This window comes from Mandrillus leucophaeus, unplaced genomic scaffold (genome assembly GCF_000951045.1).
Source record: "Mandrillus leucophaeus isolate KB7577 unplaced genomic scaffold, Mleu.le_1.0 Scaffold62, whole genome shotgun sequence".
Taxonomy (NCBI): Eukaryota; Metazoa; Chordata; class Mammalia; order Primates; family Cercopithecidae; genus Mandrillus; species Mandrillus leucophaeus.
The window spans coordinates 3,010,596-3,030,653 of record NW_012106697.1 but is presented as its reverse complement, the minus strand read 5'-3'; the positions used below and the strand labels follow the sequence as shown (position 1 = coordinate 3,030,653).

At 38.6% G+C, this 20,058-nt stretch overlaps 1 protein-coding gene across 1 annotated transcript in view; it reads right to left on the bottom strand.

Moving 5' to 3' along the window:
• The window catches only part of TENM3 (teneurin transmembrane protein 3), a 718,045-nt gene that overhangs the window by 123,623 nt on the left and 574,364 nt on the right, over positions 1-20,058 (bottom strand). Inside the window, exon 7 of the mRNA XM_012000130.1 lies at positions 5,635-5,849. Within this exon, the coding sequence (XP_011855520.1) occupies positions 5,635-5,849 (215 nt within the window). The remainder of the gene's footprint in view (positions 1-5,634; positions 5,850-20,058) is intronic.

The following is a 20,058-nucleotide window of genomic DNA, read 5'->3' as shown; positions in this document are numbered from 1 at the left end:
CACCTCTCCTGTGACCCTGATGTGACCATCTCAAGCACGATGGAGAATGCCACGGGCTTTACTTAGTTACTTTTAGATTAAAGACATGTAACAAGATGCCTTTACATCTTTGATCTAAACAGTTAATGGAGGGGTTCTGAAGCGATGGCAATAATAGGAAATGTGCCTGACTATTCTTATGAATGGGTCATCATTAAACCTAAGTTTTGTTTTAGTAAAATTAGACATGAACATTGGTGGCTGGAGAGTTTAAACAAGAATTAAAAATATAAAATGTGACTGTTATACAGTGGAGTAAAATTTTGTAAGTAGAAATAATATAGGGAATTTGAAAGATGCTGAAAAGACTTTCCAATGTAGTTTCAAGAAATTTTTTAGATAACAATTGTTAAAAGTAGAGTGATTCAGTGTCTACAGACTGTTACCTAGTTTCATTCTATTCCTGAGGTGTGTTTATGGTGAAACATATGCCACAGTACAATATATAAATAATAATTATAATACTGCATATATAAATCATAAATATTCTACTTTCTGATAGATTTCTTAAATGGAATTTCATCAGAGGCCTATTTAAGAAAAAGATTATTATATGAATCTCTTAATTCAATCAAGGTGGAATAAAATCAGTTGTTGGAAATACTGAGAATCACAGTTAAATAGATTGCCATTTTACTGATCGTAGACCTCTGCTGTTAACATTGGAGAGAATTTAGAATTTAATTCAGCTTCTGACTTATTAAAATTATTATTTATAAGTAAAATCTTTTTTTGTTCTTTTGGATAGTTTCATTAGAATAGAATTCAGCTGTGAGAAATATATAAAAATAGTATAACGTGATCAGCAGTCAACGACGTTTATTTTCATTTATACCTTATAAGGATGAAAAGAATGACTGATGTGGATACCTGCCCTACAAAAATTTGACTGGAATTCTATTCTAGAATTATTAGAGGAAAACTAATTCAGCAGTTTTGAAAGGTGATTCTGTCTCAAATAAGCCATTCATTTCCTCATCAGGTTTAAATATTTACACATTTGCATGGCAAAGAGACACGAAAAAATTTCTTTTTATGACCCAAGCATATAAACATTTTTCTTCCCTAACATTAAACACAGTAACTGAAACAGTTGAAGGGAGAAATTCTGAGTTTTAGCTGGTCTTTGAAGGTAAAAGCACAACCATCACCTTTATCATGGAAGTAACCATCTGCATCACACTGTGAACAATAAAATAAGGCCAGGGTAGTGAACATGATGGTGGGGAGGAGGAGCTGACAGGTTTTGAGTATCTACCCAGTTCTAGGCTCTTCTGCAGAAGTGTTTCACACATGATTTCAGAAGTGATTCAAATACCTGCAGAAACATTCCCTACGTTAACACTAAAACCATCTGTGCCAAAAGTTACCAAATTACAAGGAATGAAAATACTTAACAATTTTCGTTCTTAAGGCATAAACTGGTCACTTAAGGGCAAATGTGAGTTTTGCTCTGTAATACTTCTAAGATGGAGACACAGATATATTTTTGGGGAGAAGAGGAGTCTTAGGACCTTATGCTCTTTTTAGGAAGAAATTCTTGGGGCTAACTCTTCAATTGCACTACTCCGGGGGAGCCATCATGAGACAAGCTTATACTTGATAAAGGTTTCATATAAAGTGAGATAATTTTACTGTGAAAGCTCTGTTTAAAGGTCATTTTCTTATGATTTAATATTAACAAATATACACGCTTTAACAATCCTCGTCTAAAGTTGGTTTCAACTACAATGTATTAACAAGGTCTTTTGGAAAATCAATAGAAGAAAAGTTTGCCCGTCTTTGTTGTATTTATGCTGGTTACCTAATAGACCATTTAAAAACAAATAGATTTTGTTTCAGGTATCTTCGTGGTTCACTTCTGAACAGTTAGATTAGAGGTTTAATTCAATTCTGTTACTAAAACGATGAGTTCTTGGAATCTATGAATACTTAACTGTGTCCTGACATCAACTCTTTGGTAGTGGCACAGTCTTGCTGTAATTGGAATATAGAGAATAAAGAGATTTTACACATCATCTGATCCAACTCTTTCATTTTACCAATGGACACTAAGGCTCAGAGAAGGGATGCTGCAAGGTCACCAAGTGAAAAGGTGGTAAAGGGTATGCTTAGAACCCAGGCTTCCAACTCTCATTCGATAAGAGCCTTCATGTGACTGCACTCAAATGCTACAGCACACTTAACCATAAGGCTCTGCATGGGACTGCACTCAAATGCTACAGCACACTTAACCATAAGGCTCTGCATGTGACTGCACTCAAATGCTACAGCACACTTAACCATAAGGCTCTGCATGTGACTGCACTCAAATGCTACAGCACACTTAACCATAAGGCTCTGCATGTGACTGCACTCAAATGCTACAGTACACTTAACCATAAGGCTCTGCATGTGACTGCACTCAAATGCTACAGTATACTTAACCGTAAAGCTCTGCATGTGACTGCACTCAAATGCTACAGCACACTTAACCATAAGGCTCTGCATCGCCTCCTTAGGCCACTAACTGACCAAGAGAATGAACTGGCATCAGGGAGAAGAGAGCCCACTGATTCGTTGGCAACAATCAAACGGGCAGTTTTAAAAAGGTCACAAAGACTGTGACAGCTCAAGCAACCATTCTGAATGGCTGGCCAATTTTAATTATTTCAGGTTGATTTATTTAATGTTCCCCAGAAACAGAGAAATATTCAATTTGGGCTGCTTTATAGAATATTTCATGTTTAAACACTGAACTCAGAAACAGTTGTTTGCTCTGCTGATACTGAATAAACCACAGGAAGAAACTATAATAACCGTGATGCTTAAGAAAATGCATAACCTACTTAAACACATATATTGTGGTAGAAAAGAAAAGTGGGTATCACATGTATTATGTTTAAATACTAGAAAGATTATGAGAAAACCTGAAACTGCACCTTTTATTTCTCTAATCTTAAATGTTATATACAACTTGCAGAGTCAACTAAATCTTTAAATAAACCTTTCAAGTACACAAAACAATAGGCAATTCTTATCTGAAATTATTTTCTGGAATTTATAAGTTACATGTTCACTATTATGCTTGGCTTAGAGGTACATTTTTTGAATTATAGACAAATAATCACATACGTGGTTTCAATGGGAAAATATATTTTCATATTTCACTGGACAGTTGCTATAAATCCAATCTGTCTACTATAATTGAAGTTACAGAGGACTTCCATTTAAGAAAATTTTTTTTTTCTTTTTTTTTTCCCTAGACAGAGTTTTGCTCTTGTTGTCCAGGCTGGAGTGCAATGTCACGATCTCTTGCTCACTGCAACCTCCTCCAGGGTTCAAGCGATTCTTCTGCCTCAGCCTCCTGAGTAGCTGGGATTACAGGTGTGCATCACTACGTTCGGCTAGTTTTGTATTTTTAGTAGAGACGGGGTTTCACCATGTTGGTCAGGCCGGTCTTGAACTCCTGACCTTAAGTGCTCCACCCACCTCGGCCTCCCAGTGCTGGGACTACAGGTGTGACCCACTGTGCCTGGCCTTAAGAAAACCTGGTTATTGTATCCTAGTCAGTGTCACCTATAAGATGAACTGGAGTCAAATGTAAAATTTAAAATGGTCCAGCCTGGCTGGGCGCGGTGGCTCATGCCTGTAATCCTAACACTTTGGGAGGCCAAGGAGGGCAGATCACCTGAGGCTGGGAGTTTGGGACCAGCCTGACCAACATGGAAAAACTCCATCTCTACTAAAAATACAAAATTAGCTGGGCGTTGTGGCGCATCCCAGCTACTCGAAAGGCTGAGGCTGGAGCATTACTTGAACCTGGGAGGCGGAGGTTGCGGTGAGCCGAGATCATGCCATTGCACTCCAGCCCGGGCAACAAAAGCAAAACTCCATCTCAAACAATAAAAAATAGAATAGAATAGAATAGAATGGAATAGAATAGAATAGAATAGAATAGAATAGAATAAATTGGTCCAGATGCGGTGGCTCCTGCCTGTAATCCCAGTCCTTTGGGATGCTGAGGTGGGCGGATTGCTTGAGCCCAGGAGTTCAAGACCAGTCTGGGCCATGTGGTGAAACCACATCTCTACAAAAAATACAAAAATTAGCCGGGTGCAGTGACACGCATCTGTAGTCCCAGCCACCCAGGAGGCTGAGGTGGAAGGATCACCTGAGCCAAGGAGGTTGAGGCTGCAGTGAGGTGAGACTGTACCAATGCACGCCAGTCTGGAAGACAGAGTGAGACCCTGTCTCAAACAAAAAACAAAACAAACAAAAACCAGAACCCCAACAAACAAAAACACAAAATTTAAAATTGGGCGTTAGTACATTATAAGAAGTATACAATGCATAAGAATTGAATTTACTTTAATAATATATTAAAAATATTAAATAGGAAAAATGAATACACTAAAGCCTGATATTCAGAAATTTCACCGCCATAAAAATTCACATATGTATATGAAGTAAATCCACAATTATATTAGAAAAAGCATGTTGAAATCTTTTTACTCATCTTTCTTTAAAGATATAATTTCTTTATTAATGTGATAACTTTTCTTCATAATTTATGTTCCTAGGTTATAGAAGTATTTCTCACAAAATTGTATGATATAAAGCATACATGAAAACTTCCCAGTCCTTATCTTATAAATCACACTAAATCAGCATGAAATCCTCTGGGCAAATAAACTGATGATCGAATATAACTTCAGGCTCATCCAACTGTCAATTTTAATTAATCAACTATTACATGTTTGATATTCTACTTACTAACAAAATAGTTGATCTTGGGGAAAGTCTCAGTTCCAATTTTATGGTAGGTAATTCAAAAAACTTCTCTTAGACATGACAGAACCTATATTAAGTGACAATTTCCAATTTATATACTATGACCCAGTACTCTATTAGATTATGAAAAAGGCTGTGGAATTGACAGTAGTTCTCCATCTGTGATTGCTGTTGTGAGGGGATTCTTATGCAAGGGAAATGACTTTGAAGTTCTTTGATATTAAGGATATATGAATTGTTTTGCGTACCACATGAATATGATCATACTCGGTTATCTCTGAAAGCTCTCTTGCCTCTTTATCTCAGCGTTCATCATTTTAGATGAGGAACAGTGCTTGAGTTGATAAAGCTCATGTCATCATATTTACGTTGATGTTCCCATAATTTCTCTACTAAGAGTAAATCTGGCATAAACTAAAAAAATACATTTTGAACAGAATGAATACGTGTTTGAGATGAATATGTTATGCATCTATTACATGAAAGGAATAAGATCATCTGAAATTATCATAGAATCTTTGTAAAACACTTGGAAAATCCATGGTGTTTTACTGGGTGCTCAGACGATGCTCAATATTCATTAAGTTACTCACAAAATTCAGTACATTTTAAACAGTCAAATCAGGAAGAAAATATTGCTCTTCCCACTACTGATTCAAAAACCTCAGAACAAGTAACCTACATTCAAAATTCTTTCTACTGTAGGAAGTCAGTTCCAAAGTGGCCGAACAGTTAACCAAACAGCTGAGCTTAAGAAAGACAATAAGTTCAAAAAATGCAAGCGGCAGTTTTTATTTTCTTGATGAGAAAGCCTAGCCTTACCTGAGTATGGGAAGGCGGTAAGCCTTTTCGGCCATAGACTCCTATCAGTGCGTCCTTCTGAAGGGAGATATTGAATTTAAGAAACTGTGGCTGATCAATGAAGAGCTGTGATCTCCAGAAGATCCCGGGAGGAACCTCTTGAATTGCTCTCCGGCCAATATCGAGTTCTCCGGAATCTATGGTATTGTTTTCTTGCGTAAATCCACCTAATTTTCCTGAATGTAAGAGATCCAGTGATGAAGAACAAAACATTTTTTAAAAAACAGAACACAAAAGGTTTTTAAACTCTTTGAAAAAGTTATTTTTACTAAATGCTCAAGCCATTTCGTCTTCTGATAGAGTACTCTCGTAAAATTTGCACTTTAAAAGCTTCCGTTGCTAGATATTGGTGTTTTACTAATTCTGATTTAGCTCCTAAGATAGTGAAGTTAAAATCCCTTTGACTTCCCCCAAGGTATGGCTATTACTAAAGCTGTTTTCACACCTACAGTCTTTCTGTTCACTTGAAACGTAATTATCTTACAAATTATGTGTCTTGTTATTTCTTGGGAGAGATTAGGTCTGGTACTTATCAGTCATTCTAAACATATTAAAACACTGCAAAGTGTAAATTAAGGCAGAATGGATTATGGAGATTTCTAAATCAATCCTTAAGCAAACAATAAAACCAATCAATGGCTCGGATTCATGTAGTTCTATCTAAATGACATACTAGGATGAATGAAAAACACCAGATGCTGGCAGAGAGGTAGGGAAGGGGTACTTGGGGCATTGTGAGGGGAAAGGAAGGAGGGGTCAGCTTAAGTGCTCACACAGCTTTTGGTGAAGGCTGTTCCTCTCTCTTTTGACCCTCATTTCAAACTCACTTGTAGTCTCAGTGGACATGCTGTGTTACTTGTGACCACACTGATCTTTGATCCATAGGAACAAAACCTCTTTGCTCCCTGGATCCCTGCCACCTGGTAAGAGAGCATCTCTTCTCTTCCTGCATGGCCTCCTTCTAGAAAACAGATCCAAGACTCCTCTTTTTGGTATGATGTTCCCCTTTTCCCTCTTTGCCAAGGTTCTTTCTCAGTTGCTCTGATGGGGGTCATGGTAGAATGTCTGCAATTTTCCATAAGCGGAAATATAACCACACTGTCTTTTATGCAGACGGGTCCAGGAGGCTGAGGAACAGAATGAAACTGGGCAAATTATCTTCTATCAATTCAGCCCTTTTACAGTGATAACAACAGGAGGGTGAGCGGGGAGGATCACTTGAGCTCAGGAGTTAAAGTCCAGCCTGGGCAACATAGTGAGACTCCCGTCTCTTAAAAAAAAAAGTGATAACAAAGTTGACTTACTACCAACTTTGTCTTTTTTTTTTTTTTTTTAAACATTAAACTGTTAATTCAAAACGTAGAGGATGTAATTTTAAGTCTGAGAGCTGTAAGCTATCTTATCTTAGTGATAAGGGAGAGAGTCTTCTGACTCTCTGTGAAGAATTATTACTTTAACACTGAGTTCATTTTTACTGAGTGTCTGCTAGCGGCAGCACTGTAGGTGACTTAAAAAAAGAAACATAAATCAAAGAGTAGAATCTTAGAGATTATCTGATCTGACTTACAAAGCTTCTGCCATCAAGTAGTAATTACCTGGTTGGGGAGACAACACCCACAAACTGATAAATTAAGTGAGACCCTAAAGCAGTATGACCCTGAGTAGGGGTCAGAGAAAGGCACGATCACTGCAGGCTGGAGGCTGAGATTTCACAGGAGTTAAGTTTGGCAGTAAATGTTGAGGAACAGGTAGGATAAGGTTTCTGAGTTGGGATAAACATCACCATCACAAGCATGCAAGTGGAACTTGAGAGGTGTTAGGTTGGTGCTCAGCAGAGAAATCTATCTGGCCAGAAAATAAGATAAAGAAAACTCGTTTTGGAGTCAGACAAATCTGGGTTTGAAGCCTGGCTTTGCCAACAATTAGCTGTGTGGCCTGAAGAAAGATACTAAACGTCATCTAGAAAATGGGGAGAGTAATGTAATCATTGCACTGTTATAAGGATTCCATGAGGTTTGGGGCATCAAACAGAAGCTGCAGTGTCTGGCTCTCAGGAGGTTTGAATGGGTTTGTCATGGGAGGGATGTGAGATAAGGTTGGGAAGGGAAATGACATATGTTTGTGGAGGGCCTTGAATACCAGGTTAAAGAATATGGTCTTTATACTTATGCTAGTGATTTTTTTGTATTTTCACTCTATCAAGAGTGTTATTACACTCTTCTCCCTGAAGACGTATATATTTACTAGTATTCTGTTACTATGCATGTCATTTATGGTATGCTTTTAAAATAGATACTTGAAGACTGATTATGGGTAAATTGCATTTCGATGCCTCAAACACACTTATTCTTGTGTGGTGGTGGGGTGTGTGTGTATAATCAAGAGAAACAGAACTGAAGATTACTAAGGAACATGACCTGCAATCACAGACGCAGTTTATGGCCGATAGGATCTGAAGCAATTCACAAAAAATTCACACTTAGAGATAAATGTGAGGTTTGAGGGAGTACATCACTAGCAAATGTTACAATTGCTTTCCACCTGGACTACTGCATCCTACATGACACACGTACCATCAGTGGTGAAGGACCGCTAGAGCTAAATGGAGACCCATTAAAGGTTCTGAGCAGGCTAAAGGTGAAATGAAATCACTGTTTCAAGAGCATTACTGTGCAGTAACTGTGGGAAGCCTGGAAATGAACAGATGAGTGAGGACACAGTTGCAATAACCCAGGTATGAGGCAGAAGAGGGTTGTACAAGAAAACTCAGTAAAAAGGCATTATTTATAATCTCACTTCCTCTCTTCTTTCTCAGTGTTGACAATCATGGTAGCTATCAGGTCTATTTTTCTTAAACCAATTCAGTAATACAAAATGATCTAAGGAATAAAATTTCCAAATTGACTTATAGTAATCACTGTAATTTTTCCACACATCAACTCTTGGATTATAAACTGTAGATCATTCATAGGATTCAAAGTATTTATTTTACAATAGTAATACTTGTTTATTTCAGCAAAATTAGAACATATAGTTAAATAAAAAGAGAAAAAGTATATATAACGCTACTACCCAGAAATTATTTTGCTTTCTATCTAAACAGACATCTATCTTGCTTTACTCAGAAATTTTTAATTATCTGAGACCAATTTCTACTTTTCATTTAGGAAGCTTCTGCAAAGGAACCTATATTTGTCATCAAGGAACTTTTATTGAGAAGGTTCAGGGGAGAAAGAAATGGAACTAATCTTTACTGAGAACCTACAATATGACCGGTAGTTTCACCTATGAGGTTGTTACCATTTTGAGATGAGGAAACTAAGGCTCAGAGAAGTAAATGATGTGGCCAAAGTGACTGATGGAGTCAAGACTGAAATCAAGGTCTGCAGAATTCCAAAACTATCCATAGTATATAATCCTCAATAAAATCTTTGCTTTTTATTAAAACAAAAATATTATTTTAAATTACTAAGTTTTAAATTTATTTGTCTAGTTCATATAAAATCAGATATATTAAGTCACTGAAACACCCTAGAGAATACAATTTCAGGATATAAAGTTTATACTTATTTTTATAAATCTTATGCTGATAAAATTTATAAAACTGCCATGGATACTATAACATAATATTCTTTATGTTATAATTCATAAGTTCCTCATAAGCTTTTGTCTTTTGGTTGACTTCTACATGAAACTAATTTTAACGTACTGAGTAGAGTAGCTATTCTCTTCCCCTCTAAGATGTTAGTATACATACCATATTTTAATATGAATATAGTTTATATTTAGACTAATTCATGAAGTATATACATTTCTAAGGCTATTATACTTGATTTTTCATTAATAAGTTCGATCTACTATCTGAAGCGTATGTGATGTAATCTACTCTCTTGGGTTGACCCTATTGCTGCTATTAATGGTTTTCTGAGTTTTAATAGCATACCTGTGCTTTGAAACTGGGAAGCATAAATTCATAAACTGGTTCTAATTTCAGCATTTTTTTCCAAAACATTATGTTTACCCAAGAGCATTAGCTGAGGTAATGGTAACCAAGTTCTGATTTCTAGGGTTTCAGGTTTCACAATGTCAAAGCCGTTTAATAAGCCAGGTATTCTTGCCTTGTTGCTTTCTCCACAAATTAATTTTGAGGGGTTAAAATCTTTCTCATAGAAATGATATGTGAATACACTGTTGTGTCGGGAAGCGTATCTATTTATCCTATTAGTCCCATACATAGCTAATTTAACAGGTGGCTCTTTTCCAGAAAAAGAGGGTTCTTCGTTTGTAAAACAAAAGAACCAAGACTGCTAGAGTGTGCTTGCATGGGAGAGCAGTTGTGATGATTTTTTCCTCCCATAACAAAAAAAACCCTAATTAATCATAACGCCACAGAATCTTCGAGTTCGAGTATCCGTGAGGTCATCTAGTCCAGGGGTCTTTAAACAAGGGTAGCCATATCCCTAGGAAACATTAAAACTTTTCAATAAGGAATGGGGTAGGAAATTAATTTCTATTAATAGAACCTCAATAACATCCACGTGTTGACTTTCTTTACAAAGGAAAGGTATGGCTCTCACACACCCAAAATACTACCATGACTCATTGTCCTGCAGCATAAAACTTCCAGTATGCCAGAAAAAGGCAAAATTAAAAGTACTTTTGTTGGTGAAGCTTCTTTTATTTAAGACACCATAAACCCAAGGTAGGGCTTCAGCGACTTTCTCTGCTTAACATAGCTCCATTAAGGGCAAAATGTGGGGTTAAAAATGGGGTATTTCGGACTACTGGCATGCTTTGAAGTCAAATGTATCAAGAAAGGGAGATTATCTTCTTAATGAACTTATCACCCACCCCAACCACTGTCAAAGGATGCTTTACAACTGCAGAAGACTTTCATGACTACCAAGAACACAGCAATAAGGTAAGAAACATGAAATGTAATGATACTTTATTTATTCCAGCTGTCAAGGTAAGGACAAGGATTTGTGCTTTATCTTGCTGCCTATCTACCTAGAGCAGGGATTCAGAACTGAGAGGTTCTAACAAAATGCAGATTAATTTATTTGAACTGAAAAAATAAGTCAGACTTTTTCTGACAAAAGGTAAATTTGGGCCAGGCATGGTGGTTCATGCCTGTAACCCCAGCACTTTGGGAGACTGAGGCAGGTGGATCCCAAGGTCAGGAGTTCGAGACCAGCTTGGCCAAGATGGTGAAATCCCATCTCTACTAAAAATACAAGAATTAGCCGGTCGTGGTGGCGGGCACCTGTAATCCCAGCTACTTGGAAGGCTGAGGCAGGAGAATCACTTGAACCCAGGAGGCAGAGGTTGCAGTGAGCTGAGACCGCGCCACTGTACTCTAGCCTGGGTGACAGAGCAAGACCCCATCTCAAAACAAAACAAAATAAAACAAAAAAATGGTAAATTTGATTTTAGTAAGTACTGGCTCCGACAGTTAAATTATATGGTGGATATTTCCCATAAATTAAATGAGCTAATGAAATAGATATATTTACAGCATATACAGGCATACATATTGCACATTTTGTTCCAGACCACCACAATAAAGCGGGTATCACAATAAAGTGAGGTACACACATTTTTTGGTTTGCCAGTGCATATAAAAGTTATGTTTACACTGTACTGCAGTCTATTAAGTGTGCAATAGCATTATTTCCTTTTTTTTTTGAGATAGGGTCTCAAAAGTTGTCACCCAGGCTGGAGTGCAGTGGCCCAATCTCAGCTCACTGCAGCCTCAATCTCCCTGGGCTCAGGTGATCATCCTACCTCAGCTTCTCAAGTGCCTGAGACTACAAGTGCACACCACTAAGTCTGGCTAATTTTTTGGTGTTTTTTGTAAAGACAGGGTTTCAACATGTTGTCTAGGCTGGTCTAAAACTCTTGGACTCAAGCGATCCACCAGCCTTGGCCCTGCAAAGTGCTGGGATTACAGGCATGAGCCACTGTGCCCAGCCAATAGGTTTCTACAAAGCAATGTATAACCTTAATTTAAAAATATTTTATTGCTAAAAAATGCTAACGACCCTCTGATCAAGTCATAATCTTTTTGCTGGGGGAGGATCTTGCCTCAGTGTAGGTAGCAGCTGATTGATCAAAATAGTGGTTGCTGAAGGTTGGAGTGTCTGTGGCAATTTCTTAAAATAAGATAATAATTGGCCGGGCGCGGTGGCTCAAGCCTGTAATCTCAGCACTTTGGGAGGCCGAGACGGGCGGATCACAAGGTCAGGAGATCGAGACCATCCTGGCTAACACGGTGAAACCCCGTCTCTACTAAAAAATACAAAAAACTAGCCGGGTGCAGTGGCGGGCGCCTGTAGTCCCAGCTACTCGGGAGGCTGAGGCAGGAGAATGGCGTGAACCCGGGAGGCGGAGCTTGCAGTGAGCTGAGATCCAGCCACTGCACTCCAGCCTGGGCGGCAGAGCGAGACTCCATCTCAAAAAAAAAAAAAAAAAAAAAAAAAGACAATAATTAAGTTTGCCACATTGACTCTTTCCATGAAAGGTTTCTCTGAAGGATGTGATGCTATTTGATATCGTTTTACTCACAGTAGAACTTTTTTCAGAATTAGAGTCAACCCTCTCAAATCCTGCCACTGCTTTATCAACTAAGTTCATAATATTGTAAATCCTTTGTTGTTATTTCAACAATGTTCACAGCTTCTTCACCACCAGTAAATTCCATCTCAAATACCCACTTTCTTTGCTTATCCGTAAGAAGCAACTCCTCATCCATTAAAGTTTCATGATGAGACTGCAGCAATTCAGTCACATCTTCAGGTTCTACTTCTAATTCTAGTTTTCTTGCTATTTCCACCAGATCTGCAGTTACTTCTGCCATTGAAGTGTGAACCCTCAAAGTCATCTATGAAGGTTGGAATCAAGTTCCAAACTCTAGTTAATACTAGTCTTTTGACTTCTTCCCATGAGTCATAAATATTCTTAATAGCATCTAGAATGCTAAATCCTTTCCAGAAGGTTTTTAATTGACTTTGCCCAGATCTATCACAGGAAATCACTATCTATCTATGATAGCCTTACAAAATGTACTTCTTAAATATGACTTGAAAGCTGAAATTACCCCGATCCATGGGCTGCAGAATGGATGCTGTGTCTGCAGACATGAAAACATTAACCTCCTCGTACATCTCCATCAGAGCTCTTGGGGGACTAGGCACATTGTCAATAAGAAGTAATATTTGGAAAGCACTCTTTTTCTCTGAGAAGTAGGTCTCAATGGTGGGCTTAAAATATTTGGTAGCCACGTTGTCATGTGCTGTCATCCAGGCTTTGTCGTTCCATTTATAGAGCACAGGCAGAGTAGAATTAGCATAATTCTTAACAGCCCTAGGATTTTAGGAATGATCAACAAGCACTGGTTTCAACTTCAAGTTACCAGTTGCATTACCCCCTAACAGAGTCAGTCTGTCCCTGGGAGCTTTGAAGCCAGGCCTTGACTTCTCCTCTCTAGCTAGGAAAACTCCTAGATGGCATCTTCTTCCAGTGTAAGGCTCTTTCATCTACACTGAAAATCTACTGTCTAGTGTAGCCACATTCATCAGCGATCTTAGCTAGACCTTCTGGATAACTTGCTGCAGAGTCTACACCAGCACCTGCTGCTTCGCCTTGCATTTTTATGTCGCAGCGATGGCTTCTTTCCTTAAACCTCATGAACCAACCTTTGTTAACTTCAAACTCTTATTCTGCAGCTTCCTCACCTCTCTCAGCCTTTACAGAGTTGAAGAGAGAGCCTTGCTCTGGAGTAGGCCTTAGCTTAAGGGAATGTTATATCTGGTTTGATCATCTATCCAGGCTACTCAAATGTTCTCCTTATCGGTAATAAGGCTGTTTTGCTTTCTTATCATTCATGTGCTCACTGGAGTCGTGCTTTTAATTGCCTTTAAAAACTTTTCCTTTGCACTCACAACCTGGCCAAGTGTTTGGCGCAGGAGGCCTAGCTTTCAGCCGATCTCATCTTGGACATGCCTTCCCCACTAAGCTTGATCATTTCTAGCTTTCGACTTAAACTGAGAGACGTGTGATTCTTCCTTTCACTTGAATACTTAGAGGCCACCGTGGGCCTATTGATTGGCCTAATTTCAATACTGTTGTGTCTCAGGAAATAGGAAGGCCCAAGGAGAGAAAGATGGTGGGGATGCTGGTCCCGGAGCAGTCAGAACACACACGCATGTATTGATTAAGTTCGCTGTCTTCTATGGGTGTGGTTTCTGGCACCCCCAAACAATGATAAGAGCAACATCAAAGATCACTGATTGAAGGTCACCGTAACAGATCTAACGATAATGAAAAACTTTGAAATACTTTGAGAATTACCAAAATGCAACACAGAGACATGACGTGGGCACGTGCTGTTGGAAAGATGGTGCCGACAGACACCCTGACGCAGGGCTGCCACAAACACTCAGTTTGTAAAAAACACGGTATCTGGGAGGCATGATAAAGCGTAATAACATGCGATCTTCCTGTAATACGATGAAAGCATTACAAAATTATAATATCAAAGGTGAATTAATGTGAGCAATAGTTCCATTTTTCACCACATTTTAAGCATACCAGATGAAACAAAGTGCCACTAAGTAGCAGAATAACAGGTCAAATTAGCAGTATTTTGCTAAGCCTTGGTAAAGTCTTTTTTGATATCCTACACAGAAACCGGGAAAGGATTGGTTCTAAAAACAGTGTAATAAATCTTTTTCAAAGTAGTTAGTTGCTGATTCTTCGCTTTTATGAGAAATGTGATAGAACTGGCAGCTTATAGACAACATATTTTTAAGAAATAGATCGCAATGTGATTTTTGACATATGACTAATAAGAATGTCAAATAATTAGGCCGGGCGCGGTGGCTCAAGCCTGCAATCCCAGCACTTTGGGAGGCCGAGATGGGCGGATCACGAGGTCAGGAGATCGAGACCATCCTGGTGAACACGGTGAAACCCCGTCTCTACTAAAAAATACAAAAAACTAGCCAGGCGAGGCGGCGGGCGCCTGTAGTCCCAGCTACTCGGGAGGCTGAGGCAGGAGAATGGCGTAAACCCGGCAGGCGGAGCTTGCAGTGAGCTGAGATCCGGCCACTGCACTCCAGCCCGGGCGACAGAGCCAGACTCCATCTCAAAAAAAAAAAAAAAAAAAAGAATGTCAAATAATTGAAGAGCATCACTTAAAAAAAATTCTTCCATTGCCACTTATGTTGTAGCAAGATTTCTTTTGTTTATATTCATAAGAAAGGAAAACAGGATTAGAATTGAAACTGAATTTTGCTTTATTCTTATAAGGAATATTCATCTATGAATATATAAAGCATTTGAAAAAAGTTCCCATTCATCTCAGAGAGGTATTTTCAATACATTTTCACTTTTTATGTTTCAAATTATCATAATCTTTAACACACTTACATAAGAATTAGGTTGTTTTCAGTCAAATGTGTACAACTAATAATTGTAAGCATAATTTAATATAGAAGAAAACAGGTTTTGAAAAACATATGATCTCAAAAAATAAAAAAAATTAAATTTGTAAAGCTATTTTGTTTAAGGAGGTCACAAAAGCAAAATAGTTTGAAGCCCACTGATCTATTCTAGCTTTTCCCATGAAATATGAATCTCATCTCTAAAGTGCCTGTCAACTCCTATTTGCTTCAAGTTATTACACTATTTAGAATGAATTTATTTTGAATTACAGTCTTAGAATGTGTCTTTTCTAAAAGGTAGTTGCAGATCTGACCTCTCATTCTAATCAGTGATGTAGAAATATAAGGACATCACTGATTTTTCTCTGCAAAGTCCACTGAGATGGCAGCTTAGATTAGTACAGCCTTCCTGTTTAAGCTTCTAGTTTGAATATCAGCACACTAGGGTTTTGTGAAGGGGCTCTGTCTTTAAATGCTGCACTGCTGCTTTTCAAGTCACAGCCCTTCTCTCATTTGGCCAAGTCAAGTGTGTTCATTCCTGTTAGCATTTTCAAATGCTCTTTATTGATGGTAAACACACCTGGAAGTCAGTGGGCCATTGACACTGTTTGATAAACTTGTAAATACTTGCACAACCTTTTCCTCTGAAGCTCATCAGTCCTCTTACATAAAAGCCTGGACACAGGAGTCTTTCATCATGTCCTGAATTCCAGAAAACTTTGGCTTCAGAAGAAATCAAAAAAAGGCCAGTTCTAGGGCTCTCTATCCTCCCTTACTGAGATCACTACATCCATAAAGCCCTAGAGCCTGAACCTGGGAATGATCATAGGAAACACTAAGGTTGTCTGTAGGTTTTACTAAAAGAAAAAGGAGGAAAACTGGAGGAAAAAATAGAGACAGGGCAACAGAGTGCCCTGCAGTTATTCTAAACTCAAAGCTTGAGGGTTAGGAATCAAACCAATTAAAGCTTTCACAGAAAGAATGAAATGTACCACGTCTTCAAACACAATAGGGTATCATCTTGAAGGTTTTTTTCAGCGTGTCCTGTTGTGCCTGAATGTGGGAGCCACTAGCAGTCTTTTCACCTACTAACTGTGATTTTTTTCTTTCATCAGTAAGTATGTGTCACAACAGTCTTAATGTCTTAAAAGACAGTTGTCAGAGTGTGAAAACATAAAGAGACCACATACGCAAAGCTATTGTTATTCCTCTCCTTCTTATGTGATACCCAGTTCATATGAAAACACACCAGTGGAGTGAAAGTTTTTCAGATAATGCCTTTTAAAAAGTACTTTGAACTGAAAAATGTTTTATAAATAATAGTTTACCAACCACAGATGCTGTGAGGACAAAACAGAAGATTTAAAGTCATATTGGTAATTAGGAGGTTTGGTATCTGTTTGAAAATTATTTTGTGCTATTGGAAAAATGAGTGAAAATTACAAAATCCTAAGTTGTCTGCCATACATATCATGGATTTGCCACCTGCCTATGATGTGAGTAAACAAGCCTATAATGACTGAAATGGAAAGGCAGAAAAGAAATTCACTGTCAAAGTCTAATTGCAATTGTTGTGGAAGGCAAATGATAATATCATCTTAAATCCCACAGAGGCACTAATAATTAAGACATCAGGAAGCAAGGTTAAGCATTATAGACAATCAATAGCCCACCCTCCAATTCTATGACCTAACCTTGGATTCATACCCTGACTTTGAGATCTCTGAGAGAACATATCTTTTTATAAACAACCACATGCCATAATTTAGCATTGTGGATACAGAGTGTTATATCATAAGCTAAGTGAAATAAGACATAACTACTTTGCAAACATAGCTTAATGGACAAAATCAATACAGCATCTAATTAAGGAGCTATTACACATTGTAATAACACAAATACTATGAACAATATTGAACAAAACTCAGTGCTTTTGCAGCCCTGTCAGCTCCATTTCTCTAATTCACATGTTATCTTCAACCTGCTATCAAATCGAACTCTCTAGAGTTGTCTAGTACTTAAGAAAGTTGATACACGATTTAAATTTAGTAAAATTTAGTCCCAGCTACTCGGGAGGCTGAGGCAGGAGAATGGCGTGAACCTGGGAGGTGGAGTCTGCAGTGAGCCGAGATCGTGCCAAAAATTAAAAAAAAAAAAAAAAAATTTAAAGTTAAAAGCGGCCGGGCGCGGTGGCTCAAGCCTGTAATCCCAGCACTTTGGGAGGCCGAGACGGGTGGATCACGAGGTCAGAAGATCGAGACCATCCTGGCGAACACGGTGAAACCCCGTCTCTACTAAAAAATACAAAAAATTAGCCGGGCGAGGTGTCGGGCGCCTGTAGTCCCAGCTACTCGGGAGGCTGAGGCAGGAGAATGGCGTGAACCCAGGAGGCGGAGCTTGCAGTGAGCTGAGATCCGGCCACTGCACTCCAGCCTGGGCGACAGAGCGAGACTCCGTCTCAAAAAAAAAAAAAAAAAAAAAAAAAGTTAAAAGCAACTGCAATTATTTTAAGCAGCACAAATCATATGCACATATACACATACACACATATTTGTAGTTTTTCAACTTGTACCCATACAAAAAGAGTTCTTTTGATTGGAGAAGTCACTTGCCCTAGTTACACCGACTGAAATGTATAGCCTTTTCTTTCAGTCTTTATTATCTGAAATGATCCTGTGCTGAAATTGGGCATTTGTCTTGTCTTACTGTCCCTTTAGAAACCAAGCTGCTGTTGAAATGCTCTGTCAGCGTACACTCTGCTTTTCCCTAACGGAGATTTTCTAAATCATTGTAATAACTCGCTCGATTCCTATCCAGCCTACAATTCACATGCTCTGGAAACAACAGCTGTGATCATCTTGCTTTGACTGCTGTATTCCCAGAATCTTGCTCAGTGCATGGCACATAATAAGTGCTCATTAAATAAATGTAAAATGAATAAATTCTATGCATTCAAGAAAAGATAATATTGCTTTCATAAAATTCAAATAACTATATATAAATAACAAATGATGGGGATTTCCATTATTGCTTTAGAGGATACTACCGATGCTGATTTAGAGAAGTGTCTTCTTAAAATTTTGCTATGAATTACAAGTGCATCATCTTGAATCACGGAATGAAGAGCAAACAATCACTGACATGCATTGAATAGCCGTCATGTTCCAATCATTGCTTGGCACCCTGCATGCATTATCTGATTCAAACCTCATTGTAAACCTTTATATTACCCTATAAAAAATAGGAAGTGAGAGTGGTAATTTGCTTAAAGGCACCCAGTGAGTGGCAGAGCTTCAGTTCTTAGCCAGTATTCTATACTAGTACTTTGCATATACTTGATGTATGGCCCTTCACATACTTTATATCATATTATTTAGTTGTATCATTTTCACACATTCATTCAACAAATACTTTGTGAGCAACTATTACAAGCCAGAACTGTGCCAAGGGCTTGGTATACAGCAGTGAAAGAACAGACAGGATCCTTGCCTTATAGTCTAGTCATGAGACTAGATGAGATGCATTAAATAGTACTAGTGATAACCATAAACAGTTTTCAAGCATTTACTATGTACTTTACACCATTGTATGTTTACACCTTTGTATATTTTCATTGAATACTCAAGAGCAAAGACAATTCTATGAAGAAAATTAGTCCCTTTTAATTGATGAGACCACTTAGGCACAAAGAAGCTATATAACCCGAGTAGCACAGGCATTAATGATCAGAACTAGGACACAAAACCTGGTGGTGAGGCTCATAAGTCTATACTCTTTATCTCTGTGTGATATTGTTTTTACATTACACTATGGTGTGATGCACAGTCAGACTGTGGAGAGCCTTGTAGGTCATTTAAAGATTTCTGACCAGAATCTAGGTCACTGAAAGGGCTTAGGCAAGGAACTGATATCTCAGATGTGTGTGTGAAGAGCGGATGAGCAAGACTGGAGACGAACAGTGCAGACAGGAGGCCACTATATCCAGCTGAGAGAAACCAGGATTCAGAAGATACTATGGGGTCAGAGTTGAAGGAACTTAGAGACTGACTAAATATGGGAGATGAGAGAGGAGAACCAATCACTGGGCCTTCTGGACCAGTGATGAAGTGAACGATGGGGCCATTTCCTAATACAGGAATCCCTTCTTATCCGTAGGGTCTATGTTCCAAGATCCCCAGTGGATGCCTGGAACTGTGGATAATATCAAACCCTATATCTACTATATTTTTTCGTCTACATCCATGCCTATGATAGCTTATAAATTAGGCAAGAAAAAGATAATAATAGAACAATTATAACAATGTACTGCAATGAAAGTTAAGTGAATGTGGTCTGTCTCTCTCTCTCAAAGTATCTTAATAGTTTCAGACCACAGTGGACTACAGGTAACTAAAACCACAAAAAGCAAAACTGGAGGGGGGATGTGGGAAGGTACTGTACAGAAATCCCTGAAAGAGAGGTAAATTTGAAAAGAAAGATGGCTTGGCAATTGTATTTTCCAAACATGGCCACAACAGTATCTTCCATCCCACGTGCCCTTGTGCAATGGCACGACAGGTCCCTAGTCAAGAGGAGGAGTTTAATTCCCCTCCCCAGGAATCTTGGCTGACCTTGCTGACTTCCTGACCATCAGAATGAGATGGCAATGACAGCCTAGAATGGCCACTGCTAGGTCATACAAAGCTGGTAGCTTCTGTCATGGTCTCTCGGAGTGCTCCCAATATCCTCTTGGGATATTCCTCTTCAGAACCAGCTGCTATGTTCTAAGAGGCCCAAGCCACATGGAAGGCCATGTTTAGGTGCCCCAGCCGGTGACTACCGTTGAGCTCAGGTCAACAGATGGCATTAACTGCCAGCCATGTGAACGAGCTACCCTGGACTTCCAGCTCGGTGGAGCCTTTGGTTAACCTTGGTTGACATCTGACAGCAATTGTAGTGT